This window comes from Thamnophis sirtalis, unplaced genomic scaffold, assembly GCF_051295495.1.
Source record: "Thamnophis sirtalis isolate CommonGarterSnake01/CBP01778 unplaced genomic scaffold, rThaSir2_p1.2 scaffold_14, whole genome shotgun sequence".
In the NCBI taxonomy this organism is placed as follows: domain Eukaryota; kingdom Metazoa; phylum Chordata; class Lepidosauria; order Squamata; family Natricidae; genus Thamnophis; species Thamnophis sirtalis.
The window spans coordinates 7854770-7882604 of record NW_028261394.1 but is presented as its reverse complement, the minus strand read 5'-3'; the positions used below and the strand labels follow the sequence as shown (position 1 = coordinate 7882604).

At 45.2% G+C, this 27835-nt stretch overlaps 1 protein-coding gene across 4 annotated transcripts; it reads right to left on the bottom strand.

The window, feature by feature from the left end:
• Positions 1-99: 99 nt before the first annotated feature.
• On the bottom strand, positions 100-27798 carry DCUN1D3 (defective in cullin neddylation 1 domain containing 3). 4 transcript variants are annotated; one of them, XM_087729350.1, is made up of 5 exons: positions 27734-27798; positions 27265-27325; positions 7362-7442; positions 3696-4228; positions 100-966 (listed from the first exon to the last, which is right to left on the bottom strand). In XM_087729350.1, exons 4-5 carry the CDS (start codon positions 4124-4126, stop codon positions 468-470), a joined length of 930 nt encoding a protein of 309 aa, XP_087585476.1. In that variant the 5' UTR covers positions 4127-4228; positions 7362-7442; positions 27265-27325; positions 27734-27798; the 3' UTR covers positions 100-467. The 4 variants fall into 4 exon arrangements, with proteins under 4 accessions (XP_087585476.1, XP_087585478.1, XP_087585479.1 ...); XM_087729352.1 differs by lacking the exon at positions 27734-27798 and adding an exon at positions 27412-27499; XM_087729353.1 differs by lacking the exons at positions 27265-27325; positions 27734-27798 and adding an exon at positions 25968-26201.
• Between the last annotated feature and the right edge of the window lie 37 nt (positions 27799-27835).

Sequence of the window (27835 nt, the reverse complement as noted above, 5' to 3'; positions counted from 1 at the left end):
AATATATATATATATATATATATATATATATATATATATATATATATATATATATATATATATATATATATATATATATATATATATATATATATAGTATACTGTATACTGTATACATATATATATATATATAAATTTCCTTTGAAAGTTGTGTAACCTGTGGCAAAGAAGCATACCAGCCTGAAAACCATTTGGAAATAAAAATCATTTAACTCTCAACCGGAGGGAAGGGAAGGGAAGAATTAAACATTTCAAGGAGAGAAGGAAGGGGAATAACCCAATTTTTTGAAAGAAAGTGCCTAAAATATGGATACAGCATTTTAAAGCCCTTTCAAAATACAAGGCAGAGAAAGGTGTAAAGTAGAAAAAAAGTCTGGAGAAGTCTGTAAATTCCAGAGGAGTTCTGAGCTTACGGGCCATGAAGGGGGGAGCGGGGAGGGGAGGAACAATTGCCGCTGTCGAAACGGTCAGGCCGCGTGATGGTCTGTACACAGGGACGCTGTCTGTAAATCCTCCAAGCGGGTGGGACCCCCCTCTTCTTCCTCCCCCTTCCTCCGCCGCTCCATTTCCCATTCCACGAAAGTGTCGAAGAGACTGGGCCAGGCCTCGTCCTCGCTGTAATTGCTGAGGTCCGGCCCGATGACCTGAGTAAAATTAAGGAACATGTTCCAGGTATCTCGCGAGATGCCCTTGATCCCCGAAGGGTTCTCGGTCAAGAAGTGTAACCACTGGTCCAAGATGGGAGGCTTGTTCTGCGTGAAAACCAGCTTCCAGAGGGCGATGGCTATTTCCCGGTGGAGCGACCTCTGGCCTTCGTCGGAATCCAAGCCGAACTGGAACGTGAAACGGTAGAGGTCTTTGAATTTGTCTTCCTGCTTCGCTTCGTTCAAGAGGCTGGGGAAACGGGCGCAAATCCCGTCGATGGTGTCCGCGTTTATTGCTTTGCAACCCTCGAAAAACTCCGTCCTGGGGGCAGGGAGGGAAGGTGCCGGTTAGGTTTGAATTTGCACAATTAAAACTTTCTAATGACCATATTTTTCGGACTGTAAGATTCACCGGTGTATAAGACGCACCAAGATTGCGAAGAAGTAAGAAAAAAAAAGTTTTTGCCTTCCCCAGCATCACTCTGCAGGCTTCAGCAGGGCTGGGGCAAGGCAAAAACAACCCCATTTTTTTTTTTAAAAAACGGCCCATTTTTCTCAAAAACGGGATGCAGGAGCAGGCTTCAGGAGGCCAAAGATGGCTGTATTCTGTGCATAAGACGCACCAACATTTCCACACTCTTAGGGGATGGGGTAAAGCGCATCTTATACTCCGAAAAATACGGTAGTTTATCAAAGTATAAAAGACAAAGGAAAAAAAAACATGTAAAAGTAAGAAGAGAGGAAGGGAAAAAGAGGGAATATAGTGTAAAGGGAGGGGGGGGAAAGGAGGGAAGGCACCAACTTAGATTGGATTTTCAATAGTTCAAATCAATGCCTCTGGAGAGTCTCAGTCATCCAGATCAGGGTTGTCCCAAGGGTGCTTCCCCCCTTACCCCCACCCCCCCACCAAAAGGCAACTGGGCTTTCTGTGTGGTTTTCTCTCTCTTGGAGATGTTTCACTTCTCATCTAAGAAGCTTCCTCGGTTCTGACTGAATGGGGAAGAATGTCCATGTTCTGGACAGAGAGGACCACTGGTTTGAAAGAGGGGTAAAAGAACCCATCTGTGTTAAATGTGAAGAGTCCTCTCTCGACAAGGGGGGGGGATAAGACACCCCCTCTCTCCTGTTTACAACACAGTCTTTTCATCTGACGGGGAAGAAAAAATATGGAAATTAGAAAAACAAGAAAAAGGAAAAACTAGGCGAATGGGTGGACAGAAGAGAATAGAAGAGAAGTGAAGTTCCTGAGAGACTAAGAGAAAATGGTTGAAAGGAGGAAAGAAGGAAAAGGATTTATTGGTAGAATAGAATGAAATATGGTAAATATTGCCAATGGTATATAGCTAATATGATGTGAGGGCAATAGATCAATACTATTAAATGTGGATAATTAACTAAGTGAAATGTTTACTTTACAAAATTAAATTTGAGGATATATGTTATTGATAGTAAAACAGAATAATGGATGGAAATGAAATGTTAAATTCGATTAACTTGGAGAGGCAAATAATACAATACAATAGAATAGCAGAGTTGGAAGGACCTTGGAGATCTTCTAGTCCAACCCCCTGCCTAGGCAGGAAACCCAACACTGTTTCAGACAAATGGCTATCCAACATCTTCTTAAAGACTTCCAATGTTGGGGCATTCACAACTTCTGGAGGCAAGTTGTTCCATTGATTAATTGTTCCAAATGTCAGGAAATTTCTCCTCAGTTCTGAGTTGCTTCTCTCCTTGATTAGTTTCCACCCATTGCTTCTTGTTCTACCCTCAGGTGCCTTAATTTAATTTAATTTATTAGATTTATAGGCCGCCCAATCCCGGAGGACTTCGGGCGGCTTACACAGGACAAGAAAACACAAACAAAAAATAGAAATAAAAATTTAAAAATTCTCCAATACGCATACGTTCAAATTGGGGCTGGACCCTACATAATAAGGTCAACAGCCCCAGGCCTGCCGGAACAGCCAGGTCTTAACAGCTTTTCTGAAGGCCATGAGGGTGGGTGAGGTCCGGACCTCTGGGGGCAGCTGATTCCACAGAGTCGGAGCAGCCACAGAGAAGGCCCTTCTCCGAGGCCCCGCCAGCTGGCACTGTCCGGCTGACGGCATCCTAAGGAGGCCCACCCTGTGGGATCTTATCGGCCGTTGGGAGGTATGTGGTAGTAGGCGGTCTCGCAAATACGCTGGTCCTGAGCCATATAGGGCTTTAAAGATAATGACCAACACCTTGAATTGCGTTCGGAGACCAATTGGCAGCCAGTGCAGCTCGCGGAGGATAGGTGTAATATGGGTGTATCTTGGTACACCCAATATCGCTCGCGCGGCTGCATTCTGGACTAGCTGTAGTCTCCGAACGCTTTTCAGGGGTAAAAGAGATTAGCTTGACTCCCTCTTCTTTGGGGCAACCCCTGAGATATTGGAACACTGCTATCATGTCTCCCCTAGTCCTTCTTTTCATTAAACTAAACTTTTCATTAAGCTAGATAATATATAAACAATAATGATATTGTTTCTATATTAAGAGAAATTAGAGTTAAGCTGGAAAATATGGAAAGAAAATAAGATGACTGAAGTGTGAAATGAAAATATGATGTAAAATAAACTACGCATAACGTAAGATGTAAAGTGGAAAAACCGGGACAACACTTTGTTTATAAAATAAGTTAAAATATGTAAGAAAAAAATAAAACACTTTGTTTCAACACCGTCTTTCCATCAGTGTCGCCTTGGACCAGCTGTCTGCAAGGAGTATAAATCCTTCCATTCTTCAGAGCTGAAGAAGCTTCTTGGATGAGAAGCAAAACGTCTTCAAAGAAAAACCAGTTGCCTCTTGAAAAAAAAGATCCTTTCCACAGTTCCCAGGAGGTCCCACTCACATTTGCAAATCTGACCCTGAGGGCACAGATAAACCCCCAAGTGGCCTCAATGACCGAGCTTCAAATTGCTAACCGCACGTTTTCCTCCTTGGGACCTCCATTTTCTCAAATGGGGGGGTGGCTCCAGAGACCGGGCAGCCCCGTGGTTTCGGAATGGCAACGCCAGGACTTACCGGGTGAATTTGCACATAGTAGCCGCTTGGAATTTCCAAGCCAGCACGAGCACTTTGAATTCCGTGGGGTCAACACAGAGGTCGTTGCAAAAACGCTCCATGCCTTCCTCCAAGATGGCGTCTTCTCGTTCGTCCTTGTACCTCCTGAACAATTCCTCAGTTCTGTGGAGGAACGATTCCTCGGAGCCCGAGACGGACTCTTTGCGGGCATCTCCAGAGGAAGTGGGAGGCGGGTTGGATTCTATAGCCGCTTCCACTTTCTTCGTCCCGTTGACCAGGATATCGCCAGAGGGTTTCCTGCCAACCTGGTTGAGCTCCTCCTTGTGATTGGTGCTCCGCTTCCCGTGAGCTTTGCCGTGGGCCTCCCGGTCGCCATTTTTGCTACCCAGAGTGGAAGAAGGATTCTTGCACTTGGTGACGCACTGGCCCATATTGTAGCGTGCCCAGCGGTTAGAGCAGCCCCCACTCCGTCACACGCCTGCCCCACTGGTGCTGCCTGGGCCTCTGCATGCTCTCAGTGGGAATTGGCCACCCTGGAGAAAGATAGGTGGAAGAGGGGAAGAAAGGATCAATCCTTCGTTTAATCCCTTGGCATGCATCCGTTCATATTATCACATGGCACATTCTCAACACATTTTGATTTAAAAAGATATATATATATGTATGTATGTATGTATGTATGCATGCATGTATGTTTGTGTGTGTGTGTGTGTAGTATTTGTGCTGATAAATAAATAAAGGGAGACTAGTATAGATCTATTTCAAGCTATTTATAGACTATACTAGTCTCCCTTTATTTATCAGCACAAATACTACACAAATGTAACAAAAGGCAACAGTAAAATATTGGGCTTTCTGTCTGGATGGTCTCTTGTGACGAGCCGATGGACAGAGAATGGAAGCAGTTAGCTTCCTCCCATAATTGGGGCATACCAGGGGTTGTGACTTTAAATATAAATATAAATATACACACACACACACACACACACACACACACACACACACACACACACACACATACAAGTATTAAATATGAAATCTAGAATGGGAATGGGAATGGAATAGAATAGAAAGAGAAAGAAAGAGAATAGAAAGAGAAAGAAATAGAATAGAATTAGAAATAGAAATAATAGAAATAGAATAGAATGAAATTAGGAATAATAGAAGCAGAGTAGAGTAGAATAGAATGAAATTAGAAATAGAAATAATAGAAGTAGAGTAGAATAGAGAATGGAATGAACAGAATAGAATAGAATAGAGAATTATTAGGAATTTGTCTCTGGTGCGTAAGCTCACAGTGTACATACAAGCAACAAGTGGTTAGTCCTAGGTCATTAGCATAGTTACAATCATTAATCGTAAGTCACAAAGAACAATTGATAAACCATAAAAAACCAACAGGAGAACATAGCAGGAAGATGAGAAAAGAGACAGTGCTGTGGGAATTAAGTGTTAAAATATTATACTCTAAAAATATTATAAATGTGTGTCTAGATTAGGGATATAATTGACCTTTGAAGTTACAACAGCACTGAAAATACAATCAGTCCTTGAACTTACGACTGTTACGGCATCCCCAGGGTCATGCGGTCCAAATTTGGGCCCTTGGCAACCGGCACCTTTTGCTTCTCGCCCAAGAAGCTTCTTCAGCACTCCGAGAAGCAAAATCTGAGCGCTGAAGAAGCTTCTTGGATGAGAAGCGAAACGTCATCCGAAACAAACCAGAAAGTCCAGCTGCCTCTTGGGGAAAACAAAAAACAAAAAAACCACCTTTGGGACAGCTTTAAAACTCAGCCCTGCCAGAAGAGACACTTTAATTTCTCTCTGCAGGTGTCGAGGGCGTATCGGAAAAGCTTCCAGGAAGTTCTGCTGGCTGACATTCCGGGAATTGCAAGCAGCCAGCCGGGGGCTAGCGAGGCTGAGTGACAAGCTAAGCCGCCACCGAACGGGTCGTGGCTTTAAAAGGGAGCCGAGATTGACACGGACAACGCAGCCTATCAATAGCTACTAGTTCACAATGGCGATGTGCTTTCTTGGTATCAGGAGCAGCATCTCTCTCAATACTAGTTGCTAGGGAACAGGAGTAGGGGGGTGGGGGTGGGAGGAGGCCCCTGGTGCGCTCCTACCCTGCCTCGTGCGCTTCCCAGAGGCATCTAGCTGGCTGTTGTGGGAAGACAATGGATTAAACAGAGCCTAATCCAGCTGGGTTTCACTTACGTGCTTTGTGGTTGGGGAAGAGAATAGATACAATGAGGAAGGTGCCCATAATTCAAGTATTAACTGTGCCCTATAGCTTCACAAAGCATGGATTCATGGCCTGGGGCTGTCTCTGTCTGGTTCTATCTACCCGTCATGTGAGACCCAACTGAAGAGGCACGCGCCAGGCCCCATCCACTAGGGAATGTCCTCTGGCAGCTTCCCAGAGGAGGGCCTTTTCTGGGAATATCATCCCCACCACCACCAGGGATGAGTCTCCATAAAGAATATTTATTCTTCATAATATTTATTATGCTCCTCTTGCGCTTAGTTGTTTCCTTGCAGACATTTCACTGCCCAAACTAGGTAACGTCATCAATGCTAAAAAGGAATGAGGTTTGTGGAGTGGTGGAGAAAGAGGAAGAATGTGGGCTCCTTGGTGTTCTCTGAGATGGTTGTTTTCCCGTAGATGTTTCATTATCCAACTAGGTGACATCATCAGTGCTAGGAAAGAGTGTGGGGGGAGGAGGAGGAGGAGGACGACGACTGTGAGGTCCTTGGTGCTCTCGAAGAGTTCTGACTGAGGCTTCCCGAGAGCCTGAATCCAACTCCTGGTCCCCACGAAAACCTCTTTTATTAATTGACTCTGCATTCTGCTCATTCACATCCAGCAAAGTCTTTCAAGGGAGGATTTACAGTCACAGACCTTAATCTGGCTTGGAGAGCTGCTAGGCTGATATCTGCAAAACCTGGCAAGGAGTCTCGGAGAGTCACAAACCAATGAAGTGAACTAATGGTCTCCTGCAAACTCCACTCCCCTTTCGCTCCCCTTTTATTCCCTCTGGAAGGGGCCACTCATTGTCCACCTGTGGCCTTACTCCCAAGTTGACCCCTGTTCTTTAGCTGTTCCCTTCGTCTGGCAACTCTGCGCATGTGCACACTGGGAACATGCTCCAGCTGTTATTCTGCCTCACTGATGCCTGACTCCGAAGGCAGCTGATAACCGGCATACGGCCCTGGCCCCCTCTCTGCCTCCGACACAGAGCCCTCCTCAGAGCCTTCCCCAGACTCCAGGACTGGCCCATCTTCCTCCGCAACTTTCTCACTGTCCGAATCTGCGGCCAGCTTTGCTGGTGGCCCACAACACCAAGCTTTGTTGTTTTCTTAGAGACATTTCATTACCCAACTAGGTAACATCATCAGAGCACTCTGATGATGTTACCTAAAGGGATCAGCTGTCTTTATGTTATTGAGATGAACATGAAAAACTGACGTTAGAGGGGCTCACTTTAATTTCCGAGAGTTCCTATTTCTTCCAACGATAGCAAGATATGGACATCCTCTGCAGCTCCCCATCCGACTTCCATCATCCACAGCTAGCCTGGCCCAAAACTGGAGGCAGCCATCCCTGTACGACGGACTAGTCCGACTTACTTGAATGTGCCAAAAAAAAACCAAAACACGACTTACACGATATCCTCCAAAGCCCAGGAAGGCATCGCACCATTTAGGCCGACTCTTCTCCCAAGGGAATCGGCGCCTTTTGGATGGCTGTGGAAACAAAAATAAAAGGACTCAGTAAGCAAAGGAGGAAAAAAATTCTAGCAATGGCATGCATTCAACAACAACAGCAGCAGCAACAACAACCAGTAGCCACGTCTAAAGAGGCTGGCAGCAAAAAAGGAGTTCAGCTATATTTGAAGGACCATCAACACTATTGCAATCATAACTTGTTCATTTGTTAGCAGAGACCGAGTTGCGTTAGAGCAGGGGGGCCATGCTGGCTGAGGCATTCTGGGAGTTGAAGTCCACACGTCTTAACAGCGCCAAGGTTGGACACCCCTGAATTAGAGTGTTTTGGTAGCCAACCTGGACCAACTTAGAGGTTACATAACATTGCTGGAATGTAATTTGATCTGTGGAGAAGACGGGGGCTCGACGTTTTGGTGGGGAAGCGGAACTCTATCTCATTTTCTTGGCACTTGTCATTCACCCCTCGCCACCACTGTGTTCCACATTTATAGCAATAGCCCTTAGACTTATATACCGCTTCACAATGCTTTAGACTCTTAAACACAACCACAATCACTTCACGCACCCGTGGGAAAATATGACTAGTTTTTCTTTTTCCCCTAATTACTTGCATTGGCGTTATTCTTTTGAATATTTTTTGTTTGCATTTGTTGCCATGAATTGCAGCAGTGAGGCTAAAACCAATTTTGTTGTATTTATTTCGTACAAGGACAATAAAGGCTATACTATACTATATTATACTATAACTACACTATTACCATACCATTACTATACTATAACCATAACTATTACTATACTGGCCTCTCTAAGAGGTTTATAGAGTCAGCATCTTGCCCCCAACAATCTGGGTCCTTATATGTAATTATATGTACAGGTAGTCCTCATCTTACGACCACTGTTGAGCCCAAAATGTATGTTGTTAAGTGAGAAATTTATTCTGTGAGTTTTGCCCCATTTTACGGCCTTTTGTGTCACGTTGGTTAATTATAGCAATAGCAGTTCGACTTATATACCGCTTCATAGGGCTTTCAGCCCTCTCTAAGCGGTTTACAGAGTCAGTATATCGCCCCCAACAACAATCCGGGTCCTCATTTTACCCACCTCGGAAGGATGGAAGGCTGAGTCAACCCTAGCCGGTGAGATTTGAACAGCTGAACTGCAGATAACAGTCAGCTGAAGTGGCTGCAGTACAGCACTCTAACCACTGCACCACCTCGACTCTATTAACAACTGAACCCCTTCAGTTGTTAAATTAGTAACCCGGTCGTTAAGTGAACCTGGTTTCCCTGTTTGACTTCACTTGCCAGAAGGTCGCAAAAGGGGAATCACATGATCCCAGGAGACTGCAACCATCATTAAGCGGAGACAGCTGCCAAGCGTGACCTTGGGGAGGCTGCAATGGTCGTAAGGGTGAAAAATGGTCCTCTTTTTTCTTTGCTGAACGTCGTAACATTGAGCGGCCACTAAGAGAAGTGTTGTAAGTTGAGGACTCCCTGCGCTCCAGCCCAATAGCCATGGAAATATGTTTGGGAGTGAGATGCAGTCTTTGGTTCGAGGACTGTCCCAACAACAACAACAAAAGTTTGTTGCCTAGAAAGAGAAGAGGAAGAGAAACTGCAAGCCAGCTGGGGAAGGTTCAAGCCCCAGTGACTCATGGCTGTTCATCTGAAGGACTTCAGCATGCAAAGCAGACAAGTCCAGACTTGTAAAAAATTGAACTCCAAAAATAAAAAGAAGCCAGCAACAGTCTAAGGCAGTGGTCTCCAACCTTGGCAACTTTAAGACCTGTGGAGCAAAGCTGGCTGAGGAACTCTGGGAGTTGAAGTCCACAGGTCTTAAAGTTGCCAAGGTTGGAGACCACTGGTCTAAGGGAATGATTGGAGGTTTCCCTGTGACATTCACCTATATTTTCTCCTTCATTTTTTGACAGTGAAAGCTTCACGGGAATTCTTCTTCTTGCAATCGGCCACAATATTTGGGTGCGTAAATCAGAAAATGTTTACAATAGAATAGAGCTAGAAGGGACCTTGGGGGTCTTCTAGTCCAGCCCCCTGCTCAACCAGGAGAACCAATATACCATCTCATACAAGTGACTGTCTAGGCCACTGTTTCTCAACCTTGGTGACTTTAAGTCCTCTGTGGACCACAACTCCCAGAATTCCCCAGCCAGCCATACTGGGGAACGGTTGCGGTATCCCACGTTCGCGCAACCTCCTTTCTTCCCTCTACCATCCCTCTCTTCTCTACTTCCCCTTCCTCTTTCCTTCTCCTCTTTCCACTCCTCCTCTCTTTCCTACTCTTTTCCTCCCTTCTACTTTCATCTCTCCAATCCCCTAAACCTTCTACAAGCGGGGATGTCCAGCCTTGGCAACTTTTAAGAATCGCGGACTTCAACTCCCAGAATTCCCCAGCCAGCCATACTGGGGAACAGTTGTATCCCACTTTGCGCAACTGCCGTTTGCAACCTTCCCAGCTGGCTTCTGACAAGCCAAGCCAATGAGGGATGCTGGAATCTCTTAATGACTCAGCGATTCACTTAACAACTGCAGTAGCAAAATGGTTCTAAAATCAGGTGTGACTCATTTAATAACCTTATTGTAAAGGGGTGGAAATTCTGGTCCTATCGTGGTTGCATAGTCGATCTGTACTAACCCTTTCCTGGTTAATTTTTCTAGTCCAGGCAAGGTTAGCCAAGAAGTCACTATTTAAAGCAGGGGAAACCAACTGGTGGGCCGCGAAAACATTTTGGGGGTCCACAGAAAAATCTTTCCATTTTTGCATTTTTTTAAAATATTGCACTAAATGAAACCTGACACAGGAATCCTCAAACTACGGACCCTGGGCCGGATACGGCCCACCAAAGCAATTGCTCCCGGGATGGGGTCCTTCAGGCACTTAGCTTGGCTGCCTGTTTAGTAGCTTCAGCCCTTCCCTCCCTGGGAGCCCAGGCGCTTCAGTGAGCAGTGCGCAAAACTTCAGCCCTCGAGAGACTGAGTTTGCAGCGGGCGATCTAGCAGCCCGTGCTGGCTACAAGACAAACATTCATTCTTGGCCGTATTCTAGATTCCTAGCTGCAATGGACAGCAAACCAAGGGTGGACCCCAGGCGCTTCTCTCCGCTAACAGGTAGCCAAGCTTAGTGCCTGAAGGACCCCATCCCATCACTAATTCATATTAGTGGTCCACGGGATTTGAAATTATGAATTTAGTGGTCCCTGAGGTCCGACAGGTTGGTGACGCCTGATTAAAGAGCATCGTCTGTGGTACAATTTTATCCCTACTAGGTGGAAATCTTGTCATTGGAAAAACAACATCTGGAGAGACGGTCTAGAGTCCTCATGCGCAAGAGAGAGAAACAGATGTGACTTTTTCCAACGTTCTCATCGGCCTCCCCAATAGCTGTAGAAATTCCTACTGCAGAAGCTGGTAAAGTCCTTAACTTCCCGACAAATTTCCTTTCCACAAATATGCGAAAGTCATGAAGACAAAAACCTCAACAGCCTTTGAGTTTGCTCCTTCACACCTTCCTTATCTTCCCTATGTTGCTGATTCGTTGAACAGCGTGACGGGTAGTCCTCGACGTACGGCCAAAATGGAGCCCAAACGTTTCTGTTGCTAAGTGAGACGTTTGTTAAGTGAGTTTTCCCTCCCGACATTGGCGACATTTCTTGCCCAGGTTGTTAAGCGAATAGGTGACCTGGGCATTTTGAACCTGGTTTCCCCACAGACTTTGCTCGTTAGAAGGTCGCAAAAGGGGATCGGGATACAGCTATGGTCATAACTATGAACCGGTTGCCAACCATCTGAAATTTGATCGCATGACCACGAGGGTTACTGGAACGGTTGTAACTGTGAAAAAACGGTTAGTTGTGTTATGTCCTCACACCTTCACTGTACGAACTAACGAAGTGCAAAAACAATTGAGGTTGCAACTGGGGGGGACAAACACTGTTAAGAATAACAACACTTGTGTCCCTTGGTGAGGGAGTAAAAGAGCTACTACACTCCTGCTCTCGGAGGTGCCTCTCTAATTGCTTTTTCATTTCCACACCTACTAACGATGAGTAAACATTAGGGCACTGATGGCGAACCTTTTCGGCACAGAGTGCCCAAACTGGAACACACGTGCATGCGCATGCATGTATGTGCACCTGAAACCTGAAGATCAGCTGGTTGGCGCACAGATGCCTGGTTTTTGGTCAGTTTTGGCTAGTTTTCGGTCTGTTTTCAGGCTATTTTCCAAAAATGGCCTGAGAACGGCCTGAAAATGGCCCCAAAACAGGCTGTTTTGGGCTGTTTTTCAAGCCATTTTTGGGTCCTCCAACTCCCACAAAGACCAGCCGGCTGACATGCCTGTGCACGTCAGAAACCAGAACAACTGGTGATGGCGTACGTGCCCACAGAGAGGGCTCTGCATGCCACCTCTGGCATACGTGCCATAGATTCCCCATCACAGCACTAGGGCATAATAAATCCCAACCCTAACCTTACATAGAAAAAATTTCTCCCCTGTATTCACGTTTTAGAATAGGGTTCCACAACCTCCGGGCCATGGACCGGTACCCGTCAGCATGCTCACATGTGAAACCATCCCCTCTCCGTCCACGGAAGACAATTTTTCTTCCAAAATTGGTCCCTGGCGCCAGAAAAGTTTGGGACTGCTTTAAAAGGAAGAACCTGTGCTTGCAGAAAACATTTTTTAAAAAGGTAAAGGTTCCCCTCACACATATGTGCTAGTCGTTCCCGACTCTAGGGGGCGGTGCTCAACTCTGTTTTAAAGCCGAAGAGCCAGCGCTGTCCGAAGACGTCTCCGTGTCATGTGGCCGGCATGACTCAACGCCAAAGGCGCACGGAATGCTGTTAACCTTCCCACCAAAGGTGGTCCCTATTTTTCTACTTGCATTTTTAATGTGCTTTCAAACTGCCAGGTTGGCAGAAGCTGGGACAAGTCATGGGAGCTCACTCCGTTACGTGGTGCTAGGGATTCGAACCACCTAACTTTCTGATCGATAAGCTCAGCGTCTTAGCCACTGCGTCTTATTAAAACCAATGAAAGCATAATGACCCCTAAGTGGAACTAGAGACATCGGTGATACATAAAGATGAGCAATTAAGGAAAGCTAACGGATATTATAGCTAGTCCTCATGACCACAACGGAGCCCAAAATTTTGGCTGCTAATGTGAATGTTGGCCCATTTTATGACTTTTCTTGCCGCATTTGTTCAGTGAATCACGGCTGTTGTTAAATTAGTCACCCGGTTGCTAAGTGAATCTGGCTTCTTCATGGACTTTGCTGGTCAGGTGGTCACAAAAGCAGATCACGTGACCCTGGGACACTGCAAATGTCATAAATATGAGTCAGTTGTCAGGCAACTGAATTCTGATCATGGTTCATCTCTTAGATAATTGTAACACTCAGTTTCAGGTCGACGTTGACTAGCCTGAGATTAAATAAGGGCATGTTTTCTTGTGTCTGTTTTGGTACATATATGTATATTTGTACTTATACATATATATTAAGTGTTATATTTAATATAACTCCACCTTTCGGTCCCTATATCCAAGCCATACAACCACATCATGCAATGTTGTTGCTCGTCATTTCTGTTTATTATTAAAATAATTTCAATGTGACTCATTTCTACAGACTGCTTGAGAAAATACACCCTTTTCATAAGAGACTTGATATAAATAACACTCACATTAACTGGGTTTTTTTTGTACGGCCCTGTAGATTTGGGACAACTGGATGAAGCTTGAGCATTTACTGGCCAGATGCTCTTCCTGACGCCTACATGAAGTTCACAGCAGATTTTTTCCCCCTGCACCTTAAGAGAGAAACATCTGCGCTATCTAGGAGTGAGTGAACCTTCAACCATCCCAAGTAGGAAGTGAGCATCATCACCACTAGGAGCCGAGATGGCGCAGTGGTTAAATGCAGCACTGCAGGCTACTTCAGCTGACTGCAGTTCTGCAGTTCGGCTGTTCAAATCTCACCGGCTCAAGGTTGACTCAGCCTTCCATCCTTCCGAGGTGGGTGAAATGAGGACCCAGACTGTGGGGGCAATATGCCGACTCTGTAAACCGCTTAGAGAGGGCTGAAAGCCCTATGAAGCGGTATATAAGTCTAACTGCTATTGCTATTGCTATAAGCCACTCAACAACTCCTACTAACAGTAATATGACAAAAAAAGAAGAAGAAGAAGCAAGCAATCAAATCCCAGTCAAGCCTTCCTTAACACCCACTCGCTCACTCCTTCTTTTTTTCCTAGCCAAAACCAAGAAAACCTAAGCAACTGGAGGAGACTCAGATGGAGAAACAGATGGACTATCTGCTTTGGTGGCACCCACTGCAAAAAGCACAATCTTGTCAACAATGCTGAGGAACGATGCCTTTTTTTTTTTTAAGGAAAAAACTCAACTCACGCCACAAATGGATGTCATGCGACTTCTGGCAACGAAATAAAAGGGGTCGGCTTGAAAGGATTGCAGGGAAATAAGGGGAGGAAGACTTCCTTGCCTTGAAGCTAAGGTGAACATTCCTAATACGGTAGTAAAATTAGTTGACCGTACAGCTACTTCCTCTCTCTCTCTCAAAAAAAAAAGACAATGGGTTTCCATAGTGGAGGATTTTTTAAGCTTTCGTTTGGTTAAGCGTTTGAGTTTTGACGACCCAGCGATCATTTTCAGCATCTCTGCAGGTTTCCTGCTGCATAAGTGCAAGGTGTGACTGAACCCAGATTAAGGCACAGAAGGAGATAATATTTTATGGTTCGTAAAATAAGCCTTTCTTAATTGGAGGAGCCCTCCAAATATTTGCACTCCGGTTCCAAGAATTCCACAGCCAGCACAGTCATTGGGGGGAGGGGAATCCTGGGAGCTGAAGTCTCCAGGTACGTTGGATTGTAGATGATGCTTTCTGTCCCAGGGTCACGTGATTCTCCCTTTTGCGACCTTCCAAAAAGCAAAGTCCATGGGGAAGCCAGATTCACTTAACAACAGTGTCACTAACTGAACAACTGCAGTGAATCGCTTAACAAATGTGGCGAGAAAAGTCGTGAAAGGGGGCAAAACTCACTTAACAAATTTCCCACTTAATGACATATATTTTGGGCTTAATTGTGGTCGTAGGTTGAGGACTACCTGTGTTCATGGTTTAGCCTGGAAGCTCAGCAGCTGATTTTAAAACCCTCATTCTCTTTATTGTTGTGAGAAATCTGAAAAATCACTCCTGACAAAGACGGGGAAAACATTCTCTGTGGCATAGATAGATAGATAGATAGATAGATAGATAGATAGATAGATAGATAGATAGATAGATAGATAGATAGATAGATAGATAGATAGATAGATAGATAGATAGATAGATAGATATAGACAGACAGACAGATGGATGAATGGACGGAGGAAGGAAGGAAGGAAGGAAGGAAGGAAGGAAGGAAGGAAGGAAGGAAGGAAAGAAAGAAGGAGGAAGGAAGGAGAAAGAAAAAAGGAAGGAAAGAAGGAAGGAAAGAGAAAGGAAGGAAGGAAGAAAGAAAGAAAGAAAGAAAAAAGAAGGAAGGAAGGAGGGAGGGAAGGAAGGAAGAAAGGAGGGAGGGAAGGAAGGAAGGAAGGAAGGAATCTGGCTTCCCCATTGACTTTTCATTGTCAGAAGGTAACAAAAGGGGATTGCAGACCCCTGGACACGACAAATGTCATTTCAGCCTTCATGGGGTTGGCAGGGACCTTTAGTGGCCATCAAGACTGTTCGCGAGAGTGCCCATCGCATCCCACAGGTGTTCCAATCTCAGCTCCAGAGCATCCCGCAAATTGATGGGTGCAATTACAAATGGACAATTGTGGTTTTGTCTCTCGCTACCCACTGAAGACAGAAACCGATACGGGTTACCATGCAATTACCATTGGTTTTAATCATGGGAAGAAATAAGCTACCACAGGCACCTAATTAAGACACAGCAAGGCGCCCGATAGCCACAAAGAGACTCTGCTATCGGCCCCTTTCAAAAAGAGAGAAAAGATACCATTAAAACATATCTTCATCCTAAGAGGTGGAAATGAAAAAGCAGGATTATTGCCGCACAGTTATCCGAAAGGAGTAAAGTTTTTTTTAATTATTAAGAAGATTTGGGTAGCCAGATTGCAGAGTGTTAGACAACTGAAATGCCTTTTTTTAAAAAAAAAGCACCAGGCTGAGTTTTTTCAGTGCAGAAAGAGAGGAATTTCCCAATTCAAACACTGCAGAAGTACAACATGGGGTTTTCTACACGAATTTGGCAGAGATCTGCTTTTAGTAATAGAGTACCCAAAAAACTCAACGATAATTCAGAAACTTCCCTTTTTCTATTACACCAACTGCAGCCAAGACCATTATAATCTGTCCATTTCATCCAACTTCTCTTCTTTGTTGTATTGTATAAATGAAAACTGGGGGTTTCCCAGTTGCAATGGATGGCTGTGAAGGTTGGACCATAAGGAAGGCTGAGCGCCAAAGAATGGAGGCCTTTGAACTCTGGTGCTGGAGAAGACTCCTGCGAATCCCTGCAAGGCCATCCAACCGGTCAGTCCTAGAGATCAACCCTGACTGCTCTTTAGAAGGCCAGATTCTGAAGATGAAATAAGATGTTCCGAGTAGCGCAGTTTTTTGCAGTTCCGCTGGTGTAATTGCAGGAAGCTGCAATTTGTTGATGTATCTTGTAAAATTCTTGGACATGGTGCCAAGTGCCCTGATGACCATGGGTATCACTGTCACATGCTTCATCCATAGCCGTGTAGTTTCGATTGCCAGGTTGTGATATTTCATTATTTTTTCTGTTCTTTTTCTTCGACTCTGGCATCTCCACGAACAGAGATATCAATAAACTTAATTATTTTTATTCATTAAACATGAATGGTTGATGTGGGTTGCTGCCAGCGTCCTAGATATCAACCAAGTGCCATTATTATTATTGTTGTTGTTGTTGCTGCTGCTGTTATTATTATTATTCCCCTCTTTCCAAAGACTTTGGCCACCTAATGAGAAGGAAGGACTCTCTGGAGAAGAGCCTCATGCTGGGAAAGATGGAGGGCAAAAGAAGAAGGGGACGACAGAGAAGGAGGTGGCTGGATGGAGTCACTGAAGCAGTCGGCGTGAGCTTCAATGGACCCAGAGGATGACAGAGGACAGGAAGGCCTGGAGGAACATTGTCCATGGGGTTGTGATGGGTTGGACACGACTTTGCAACTAATAACAGCAATAAATGAAAAATTAAGACAAACTGTTTTGTTCAAGCTGCACAGAGGAAGGCACTATACAGGTAGTCCCTGACTTACAACCATTCGTTTAGTGACTGTTCGAATTTACAAGGGCACTGGAAAAAGGGACGTATGACTGGTTTTCACACGACGCTTGCAGCATCCCCATGGTCACGCGATCAAAATTTGTGTATTTATGACGGCTCTCCTGTCCTGGGGTCAAGCAATCACCATTTGTGACCTTCCCAGCTGGCTTCTGACAAAGTCAAGGAAGGAAGCCAGATTTGCTTAATGACCACATGATTCAGTTAACAATGGCAGCGACTGGCTTTACAGCTGTGGCCAAAAAGGCTGTAAAATGGGGCACAGCTCACTTAACAAGTACCTTTCTTGTTGTTGTTAGTTGAGAAGTCGTGTCCGACCCATCGCAACCCCATGGACAATGTTCCTCCAGGCCTTCCTGTCCTCTACCATCCTCTGGAGTCCATTCAGGCTCACGCTGACTGTTTCTGTGTCTCTGTCCAGCCACCTCCTTCTCTGCCGTCCCCTTCTTCTTTTGCCCTCCATTGTTCCCAGCATGAGGCTCTTCTCCAGGGAGTCCTTCTTCCTTCTCATCAGGTAGCCAAAGTATTTGAGTTTCCTCTTCAGGATCTGGCCTTCTCAAGAGCAGACAGGGTTGATCTCCTGGGACTGACCGGTTGGATGGCCTTGCAGTCCAAGGGACTCAATGCAGGAGTCTTCTCCAGCACCAGAGTTCAAAGGCCTCCATTCTTTGGCGCTCAGCCTTCCTTATGGTCCAACCTTCACAGCCATCCCATCCATTGCAACTGGGGAAACCACAGCCTTGACTAGACACACTTTTGTTGGCAGGGTGATGTTGGCAGGGTGTCGCTCTCCTTCCCATTGCAGATGGGGATTTTGCAGGAACCTTCCCCTGCCACGCCCACCAAGCCACACCCACAAAACCAGTAGTAAAAAAAATTGAATCCCACCACTGCAGCCACCTCCTTCTCTGCCGTCCCCTTCTTCTTCTGCCCTCCATCGTTCCCAGCATGAGGTTCTTCTCCAGAGAGTCCTTCCTTCTCATTAGGTGGCCAAAGTCTGTGAGTTTCCTCTTCAGGATCCGGCCTTCTAAAGAGCAGCCAGGACATGAAAGAGCAGTGCCTTTCTTAGCAACATAAATTTGGGGGCTCGGTTGTGGTCATAAGTGGAGGACTACCTACATATTCAGCAAGTTTACTCAGTTCTACCCTCTATCCTGTTTCAGATCCAAACAATATATTCCTGGAAAATCCTCCAGCAGAAAAAAGCAGGGGGCAATCTGTTGTCACAAGGTCTACAAAAACGGCAAGAACATCCCAGGAAAAAATCAGCATTTATTGTTTGCTTTAGAAGGTTGGCTCCCAAAAGATGCATCGACCCCGAGCTGCTATCACTGACGGACACAGGGTGGGGAAATTTTCCGCAAAAGGTTTTCCAGGAGGGAACGTTGCAAATATTTCCTGCCAGCAACAACTGTAAAATTGGAGGAAGGTGTATAATTCAGGTAGTTCTTACGCCCACAACGGAGCCCCAGATTTCTGTTGCTAGGTGAATTTTGCTGTGTTTTGACTTTTCCTGTCACATCTGTGAATCACTGCAGTTGTTAAATGAGTAACCCGATTGTTAAATGAATCCGGCTTCCCCAATGACTTTTCCTTGTCAGAAGTCGCTAAAGGGAACTCCTGTATTTTAACAATGCCAAAGAATGATAATTTCCTGTATGAAATTATGAATCACTACACCAATCAAGCCATTCTAAGGTTAAACTTTAAAAATTTGGTGTTGCTTTTTTTTTTTTTAAATGCCCAAAACAATCTGGGAAGTTTTCCAGTTCGCATTCTCCAGAAAATCTACAACACTTGTCCTGGAACACGAGAGGGAAACCAATAACCCAAGTTTAAACGCAAATGTTCTCCAAATCTGGAGCCAAGACTAAATGTCATAATAAGAATGTTTACCACTGCATTCTTAAAAGCCTGCTCAGTGTCATGGTTTTTTTAAAAAGAAATTATTGCTGGAGCCCATGTCGAAATGGAAAATGCAGAGAAGCCAAGGACCTTCTCTAAAACAATGTTGTAAGCCCCCCCTCCAATGCTGTATCACTCTGATAAACAACTCATTCCCATAATAGTGTTTATGCCCTGGGATGTCAAACCACCTAGTAAGGTAAAGGTTCCTTTCGCACATATGTGCTAGTTGTTCCCGACTCTACGGGGTGGTGCTCATCTCCGTTGCAAAGCCAAAAAGCCAGCGCTGTCCGAAGACGTCTCCGTGGTCATGTGGCCGGCATGACTCAATGCCGAAGGAGCACAGAACGCTGTTCCCTTCCCACTAAAGGTGGTTCCTATTTTTCTACTTGCATTTTTATGTACTTTCGAACTGCTAGGTTGGCAGAAGCTGGGACAAGTAGTGGGAGCTCACTCCGTGGCACAGCACTAGGGATTCAAACCGCCGACCTTTCTGATCGACAAGCTCAGCGTCTTAACCACTGAGCCACTGGGTCCCTTAAGCCACCTAATTTGGCTATATTATTTATTATCCTTCTCACCTGTCCTTCTATGTCCTTAGCTTCTTATGACTCAGTTTGTTAGAGCCGAGGTGGCGCAGTGGTTAGAGTGCAGTACTGCAGCCACTTCAGCTGACTGTTAGCTGCAGTTCGGCAGTTCAAATCTCACCGGCTCAAGGTTGACTCAGCCTTCCATCCTTCCGAAGTGGGTAAAATGAGGACCCAGACTGTGGGGGCAATATGCTGACTCTGTAAACCGCTTAGAGAGGGCTGAAAGCCCTATGAAGCAGTATATAAGTCTAACTGCTATTGCTATTGTTGATTTATGCTTTTAGTATTCTATTATGATAAATGTTGGTTGCTTTAGTATCCTATTACTACGAGTGTTGTTGGCCAATAAAGAATTCTATCCTGTTGTAAAGAAGAGCAGAATCATAGGTAGCTTTGCACCTTCAAAGTAACCTTTTTCCAACAGCTATGTTAATTTGCAGGTTGTGGTTTCAGCTGGCTTTGGAAGACTTGCCTCCTCCAAAAATGCTTAAGGAAGCATCGGACACACCTTTTAGCACAATGCTATAAAAACTCTGCTGTTGTTTTCTGGGCTGCAACCCCGTAATGGGATTCGCTTGGCTTTCGCTTAGCTTGCTGTATAAATCCTGACAAGAGGTATGTAAACTATAGATTAAGACTTAAAAACAATGGGTGATCCCTGCGTGGTAGGTTGCATTCATCAAAACGTAGCCAAACAAAGCAATGTCATTGTGATCTCAAGTGTTTGGGCCCTTATCTCTGTTGTATAATGTTGCAAAAGAGCGCGCATACAGGGACTATGTGCTTTTCCTCCCTAATTCTATTATTAACTCAATGAGTCGTTGATACGTCTCTATCCAGAAGTCGGACCTATCCAATTTAATTCCATTCACATTCAAATTAATCTCAATTAAACTTTTCATCCTCAGTTCTCCTTGCTCCACACCTCAACATGGCAGTATCAGAATGGGTTGCCATAAAGAAGCAGCTCAGGGTGTCTTTGGAGCCTTTGCCTGTCTACTTTAATGAAATGAAGGACCAAGGCTGTTCCAATCTCTCAGGGGTTGCCACAAAGAGAAGGAAGTCAAGCTCTTCTCCAAGGCACCAGAAGGCAGGGCAAGAAGCAACGGAGGGAAACTAATCAAGGAGAGGAGCAACCTATAGATAAGGAGAAATTTCCTGACAGTGAGAAGAATTAATCAGCGGAACCACTTGCCTCCAGAAGTTGTGGGTGCTCCATCACTGGAGGCTTTCAAGAAGAGATTGGACAACTATTTTACTGATATAGTATAGAGCAGTGACGGCGAACCTTTTCTGGCTCGCGGGCCATAAGGGGGGGAGCACAAGGGAGGCGTGCACGGGCATGCCGCACCCATAATGCAATGCAAGACACACACCCCTCAGTGCGTATGTACACTTGACAGGTACTCCCCCTGCATTTTTGCAAGCTTTTTTCGCCCTCCCCAGGCTCCAGAGGCTTTATAGGAGCCTGGGGAGGGGGAAAACAGCCTCCCGCACCCCACCCCCGGAGGCTTCAGGGACCTTCAGGAGGCTTCTCTGTAGCCTCCGAAGGGCAAAAAACGACCCTACGAGCAAACTGGAAGTGACTTCCAGTTTGCTCCTAGGGCTGTTTTTAGTCCCCTGGAGCCTTCAGGGACCTTCAGGAGGCTTCCCTGAAGCCTCCGGAGGGCAAAAAATGACCCCGGTGACTTCCGGTTTGCTCCAAGGGCTGTTTTTAGTCCTCCGGAGCCTTCAGGAGGCATGCCCTGACAAATGGCTCCAGGTACCATAGGTTCGCCATCCTGGGTATAGAGTTTCCTGCTTGAGCAGGGGATTGGACTTCAAGACCTCCCAAAGTCCTTTCCAATTCTTTTAGTCTATAATCCCAGATCTGTTAATCAGTGGAATGGCTTGCCTCTCTCTATATGTTGTGGGTGCCCCATCACTGGTGGTTTTTAAGAAGGGATGGGACAACCATTTGTCTGAGATGGTAGAGGGTTTCCTGCGTGAGCGGGAGGTTGGATTAGAAGACCTCCAAGGTCCTGTCCAATTCTGTTATTTGAAATATTTGTGCACGTTTTCTCTAGAATGCTATAATTCAAACTCTCCCATGCTTCCCCTTCCAGCTGTGATCAGCTGCGAGTCAGTTGCCAAGCGTCCGAATTTTGTGATCAAAATTCGGATGCTTGGCAACTGACTCATCTTTATGGCGGTCACAGTGTCCCATGTGTGTGCGTGTGTATGTGATGGGATCCACTTTTGCGACCTTCTGTCAAGCTCCCGCATGGACTTCGCTTAACAGCTCTGTTGCTAACTTTTAAGAAATGCAATGATTCACTTAACAGCTGTGGCAAGGGGCAAAAGTCACTGAACAAATGTTTCACTTAGTGACATAAATATTGGGCTCGATTGTAGTTTTAGCCGGAGGACTGCCTGTACTTAGATCTCCCTGACAGATGGAGCAGCCTGACTTTTAAAGGATCAAGGAGGAAGAACAGAAAGCTTCCAGGAATTTTTTTTTCCAGAGGAAATCTGTGGTTCGCAAGTGTATTTCAAGAATTTAAGGGACAATCCTCCACTGGAGTCCAGAGCCATACTGGGAAAGACAGAGCATCCATTGTTTCAGCAAAACTACCCAAAGAGTGCAAATATTGTTTTGTTTTTTCCACAATGCCAGCTGCAGGAGAAAATATCTTTCCATTAATATTTGCTTAACCACCACTTGCTGCAATTGTTGCCCATTTCACATTAAAAGAAAACTTCTCTGCCACCAGAAATTAACTTGAACCAAAGACTTCACAATGTTGTTTTTAGAACGTCCCAAAATTGTTTTTTCAACTAATCAGCTCGTAAATTTTTTTTCCCCTCCTAAGGATTGGGTGTACTTGATAACTTCATGGTCAAAGGAAATTCTTAGGTATGGTTCCAATAGGTTTTGTGGCTTAAAAAGAACAAACGGAAATGGAGTGGAAGATATTTCGAAACATGGAAAACTGATGGCATTAAAAAAATGTCCCTGTGATCCATCAAGCCTGCCCTTTGAGATTTTTTTTTTAATTTCGAATGGTGGCATGTGTTTATCCCAAGCATGTTTTAAACTCAATTGCTGACGAAGGACGTCTGGAAATTGGAAGGTTAAATGGAGAACGTTCTGGGAAAGACCACTGGACTCAGCCTGGCCCTAACTTTCAAGCTAAAAAGCCAGGATTTCGCAAACAATTGTGTTGTATAGAGAGAGAGAGCAGCCACTGCACAAAACAAAACAATCACTGCACAAAAACACCTCTGAATTCACTACTCCCATCAACACCAGGGCCTCTTGGGGGCAGGGTGTTGTGCTCTCTTTCTTTTTTTATTTTAAATGTGGCTTCCACACCCTTCAGATAGGAAGAGAATATAAATAATGACTGGAAAAGCAAGCTACGTTGGAATGTTGCATCTGATTTGCATGTTTTTCCAGAGAATTCTGAAAAAAAAGAGGGTGGGGAGGAGAGGCCACAGATTTTTACCAGTTATCCTATGAATCGATCCAAAGGTGGCAGGCTCTATACAGGCCGTCTTTGACTTATGACCGTTTGTTTAGTGACGGTTCAAAGTTACAACGGCACTGGGAAAAGTGACACAGCCGTTTTTCACACGATTTGTTACAGAACTGTGATAAAAATTCGGCTGCTTGGCAACTGACTCATATTTACGACGGTGGCAGTGATCCCCCCTTTGCGACCTTCTGATAAGCAAACTCCACAGGGAAGCCAGATTCATTTAACAACTAGTTTACGAATATATCAACTGCAATTCACTTAACAACTGTGGCAAGAAAGGTCGTAAAATGTGGTAACAAAACACTTGAGCGCAATAATAATCGTATGTTGAGGACTACCTCTAATGAAAGATCATGCTATCCACCCAGAAGCGCATGGAGAGGGAATTCCCCATTTGTTTTCCCATCGTATCCACAACAATGCTTAAAACATGAGCATAGCAGCTGCCAGGGGTGGGGAATCCCAGTTCCTAGATCCTGCTGAACTCCAACATCCCAAAGCCCCATTTAAAATAGGCCATGGCAAAACAGGTTGTCTAGCAACATCTGGAAGGCCACCGTTCTCCTTCCTCCCTGAATGGAGCGATCCTCAAGGCCACAAGAGCAACAGCCCTGCTTATTCAAATTAAAGGTTCCCCTGATGCAACATCTGCTCCTCATTATGAACTGCAGGATGCAAATAATAGTCAATGCTAGTACTGCTGCCTTTGGATATGGAAGCTCTTCTGGCATCCCTTAAATTGGCTTTCAAAAGATGGGGGAAAGAAACTAGAGTTTGACCGGTAGGAAGAGAAAGGCATAACCCAGAGGGAAGTGGAGGTAGGAGGGGTGGGGGTGGGGAATCTTAGTGGTCTCTCCACCAGAACAAAAAATGTGATTTCCTTGTTTTCTGTTGAGTCAAGAGTACAATATTCATTAATGCTTGTGTAGAGGATGAGAAGGAAAAATGTCCATTCAATATATGCATAAGAAAGGGTCAGATCTCAAGTAAGAACATTCTTTACATTTTACCTAAAGGATACCAGCCAGAGCAGGGAACAACTCAAAGAAATAAGGCAAGATTGGAAGATGTGGAGACCTGGCCCATAAAATTACCAAGAGTCGGATGCAACTGAACACATAACATCATGATTATGATCATCATCATCATCATATATTAAATGGCAGCTCTAAAAGTAAAGGTTCCCCTTGCACATATGTGCTAATCATTCCCAACTCTAGGGGGCGGTGCTCAACTCTGTTTCAAAGCCAATGAGCCAGCACTGTCCAAAGACGTCTCCATGGTCATGTGGCCAGCATGACTCAACACCAAAGGCGCACGGAACGCTGTTCCCTTCCCACCAAAGGGGGTCCCTATTTTTCTACTTGCATTTTTACATGCTTTCGAACTGCTAGGTTGGCAGAAGCTGGGAAAAGTCACGGGAGCTCACTCCGTTACACGGTGCTAGGGATTCGAACCGCCAAACTGCCGAGCATTCTGATCAACAAGCTCAGAGTCTTAGCCACTGAGCTACCACGTCCCTCTAGACCTTGTTAGATCCCCGTTATTTCCCAGACACCATAGCCATGCTGGCTAAGGATGATGGGCATTGAAGTCCAACTATATAGGGGCTGTAAGGAGGGAGAAATGAGATTTGCCTTTCTTCTCCCTTCAAAGTGGTTACGATTAACTCTTCTTCTAGGTCATCCCTCCCATTTTACAAAAGAATTACACAGGCCCTACCTACTCCGGCCATCATACTGTGGACTGAACCTATCCGTGGGGCCATAAGCAAGGGGCCTCCCCAGCTGATCTTGGTGCCCAGGCTAGCTGCCATTGAGAAAGGCAACATTTTCAGTATTTGGGTGCTAAGCCACAAAAGTCCCACAAAGATGCTTCCCCCACCAAAAACAAAAAGGCAACTGGACTTTGTTTCTCCTTGAAGTCAACCATGACCTGGTTGACTGAGAATCTCCAGACATTCAGCCATGAAGGATTTTACAGACTAACATATGATGTACAGAAAGACTGTCTAGTACTTTAATGCAGGGGTCTCCAACCTTGGCAACTTTTAAGGCTTGTGGACTTCAACTCCCAGAATTCCTCAGCCAGGACCCATCCAGGCTACACAACTGGAGGTGAGTGGTAGGCAAGCAAAACTGTGTGTGCACAAATTGTGAGCTCTTCCCTCCGCTCCTACCCCGGTCTGTGGAAAAACTGTCTGCTACGAAACTGATCTCTGGTACCAAAAAGGTTGGGGATCGCTGCTTTAATGGCTGTTGTTTTGTCATTTCCAACACAGACATAGAAGAATAAGACAAAAACAACACTAGTGGTTGTTTTTTTTTACAACGTGATCATGAATGCGAGTCAAGCAGAAATTTTCCACTACAATTCCCTAAAGAATTGAAGCTACTGTAACACAGAACTTTTAAAAATAATTAGCTCATTAAGCTCCAGCACTCCCGCAATATCCCATGATCAATGGTGGTAAATACCACCAAGGAATCCCCCCACTTTTCCCCCCGGTGAAGCCACCGCTCAGAATAACTAGGACTTTTATACCGTTACATCCAAGCCAGGAGATCTGGATAATTAATTTCTTTCAAGTCCAATTTATTTCTAAGATATCCCCAGCAATTCAAAGGCCACACTCTTATCTAGTATGTATGACCAAAACTTGCAACTTAATGATAATTACCGGAAATTTCAAGATCCAAGGAAGCTCTCTCCCAAACAAATTTCTATCTTACCACCTGTTCCAAGATGATGTGCAGCAGCTACTGGCCCTTCCTGAGATCTATCCAATTAGAGCAACTAAGGACAAAAGTCTAAAAAAGCATCAGGACAAGTATCGTCTACTTCCTGAGGCCATAATAATATAACTCAAAGGGATTTCATAAACTCTGACGAGGTGGCACCTCCATAATTCAACAGGCCCTAATTTAAAGCACATACAAGGGATTTGTAGGCAAAGGTCTTCCCAAACCTATTAATTTAGTCAGTTCTGCCTCAAATTTATCTCTCCCGTAGTTGAGAAAGCTCTGCTGGGCAGTTCACTTAAGACACAACAATAATGGAGAAATAAATTCTCATTGCTGGCATCAGAGCTACACATAAGTGGACCTTGAGACCCAGTCAGATGTGTTGCAAAATTCATACTTCTGTGCCTTAAGTCATCAGTCAATTCATTTGCCTTCAATCTGGGCTCACCAGAAACAGCTCTCCAGAGTGAAAGCTTCAACAACTCTTCTCAGCTCAAAAGTGCCACAATGAGACCAGGATGTTGTCAGGATCACTCTCTAGTTCCCCAGAGGATTCAGCAATCCGCAAAAGTCCCTGAGGATCAACCAGGTTAACCAGTCCCCGCCCTGCCAAGGAAGGCAGGCACAGTCAGCTCAAATCTCACCAGGATGCAATCTGTTTGTGACAATGAGGTGATTCTTATCCCACTGATGCCCCCTTTGCTTCCAATCCCTCCCATTCCCAAACCATAAATACACATGCACAACCTACTTATAACTCCCCAATTTCATTTGCACAATGCACCAAAGTAAATGATAGATAGATAGATAGATAGATAGATAGATAGATAGATAGATAGATAGATATACTGAGAAAGATATGTAGAGAGAGAAATAAAATAGATTAGATTAATAGATAAACAGACATATAGAGACAGATAAACAGATAGATGATATAGATGATAGATAGATAGATAGATGATAGATAGATAGATAGATAGATAGATAGAAGATAGATAGATGACAGATATAGATTGACTGAGAAAGATATGTACAGAGAGAGGGGAGGGGGAGAGAAGATAGATAGAGACAGAGAGAGATATGGAGAGAGAGAGAAAATAAAATAGATTAGATAGATAGATAGATAGATAGATAGATAGATAGATAGATAGATAGACAGACAGACATAGATATAGAGACAGACATAGATAAACAGATGATAGACAGACGAGATAGATAGATGTCAGATATAGACATATTGAGAAAGACTGAGAAGGATATGTGCAGAGAGAAAGAGATAGCAGATAGATAGATAGATAGATAGATAGATAGATAGATAGATAGATAGATAGATAGATAGATAGATAGATAGATAGATAGATATAATTTAACACAGAGAGAGATATAAGATAGTCAGACACTTTTTAACTCCCAGGGTGACTGAGAGCCATCTGGTCACTCAATGGATTAATGCAGAAAAAGGCAGAATCCCATAACCCGGTTTTCAAAGCAGGCTGAAGGGACGCCCTTCTCTGCTTATGATGATGGGCTGGAACCGCTCCCAGGATGGCCCTAGAAAGTCCAGCGCTGGCCTAAAGCCAACCGTCTCGGCCTTGGGCACTTACCTCTCCCAGAGGCGGGGGTGGGGGGAAGCGGGAGAAACACAGGGCAAGGGCAACATGACCGCAAGAGGGTCTCTCTCTCCCCCCTCGCCCCCCAAATGGCCAAGGACCCCCTCCCCCCACCTCCACACCAACCGAACTCACCTCAGCGGTCCTTTCCAGACGACCACGAAGCCATCACAAGCCCCAGGAGGGTCAGGAGGGTCTGCAAAGAGAGCCCATGGTGAGGAAGAGGGGGAGGAAAGCCCCCTCCCCAATTCCTGGGTCGTGTGAGGGGGGGGGGATACTCACATGCCTCACCGTTGGGTGGGGGTCCCTTCCATGTCCTGAGGGGAGGTTCCCCCCCCCCAAGGTCTCTCCTGCTCCCTCAAAAAAAAAAAAACCTCCCCTCAGAAGGAACCTTCCCCCCCTCCTCAAAAGAGCCCCCTCCCTCCTCCTTCTCTCAGCTGGGGGCTCCCCAAAGGACCCCCCCTCACTCCTCCCAGAAAGGTGGCCGTTGCTGAGGGGAGAGAGAGAGGGAAGAAGGGGGGAGGGGGGAATGGTGGCGAACGGGGCATTCGGTTGGCCCAACCCCGAGACCCGGACGGGAAGAGAGAGGGTCCAATTCGCTTACCCTCCTCTCCGCCACCAGCTCTCCTCAGCGACCAGAGCGCCCACTCGGGCTCAGCCTCCTGCATCACTTCCGGGGGGTGGGGCCTTCGCGGAGGGGGGAGGG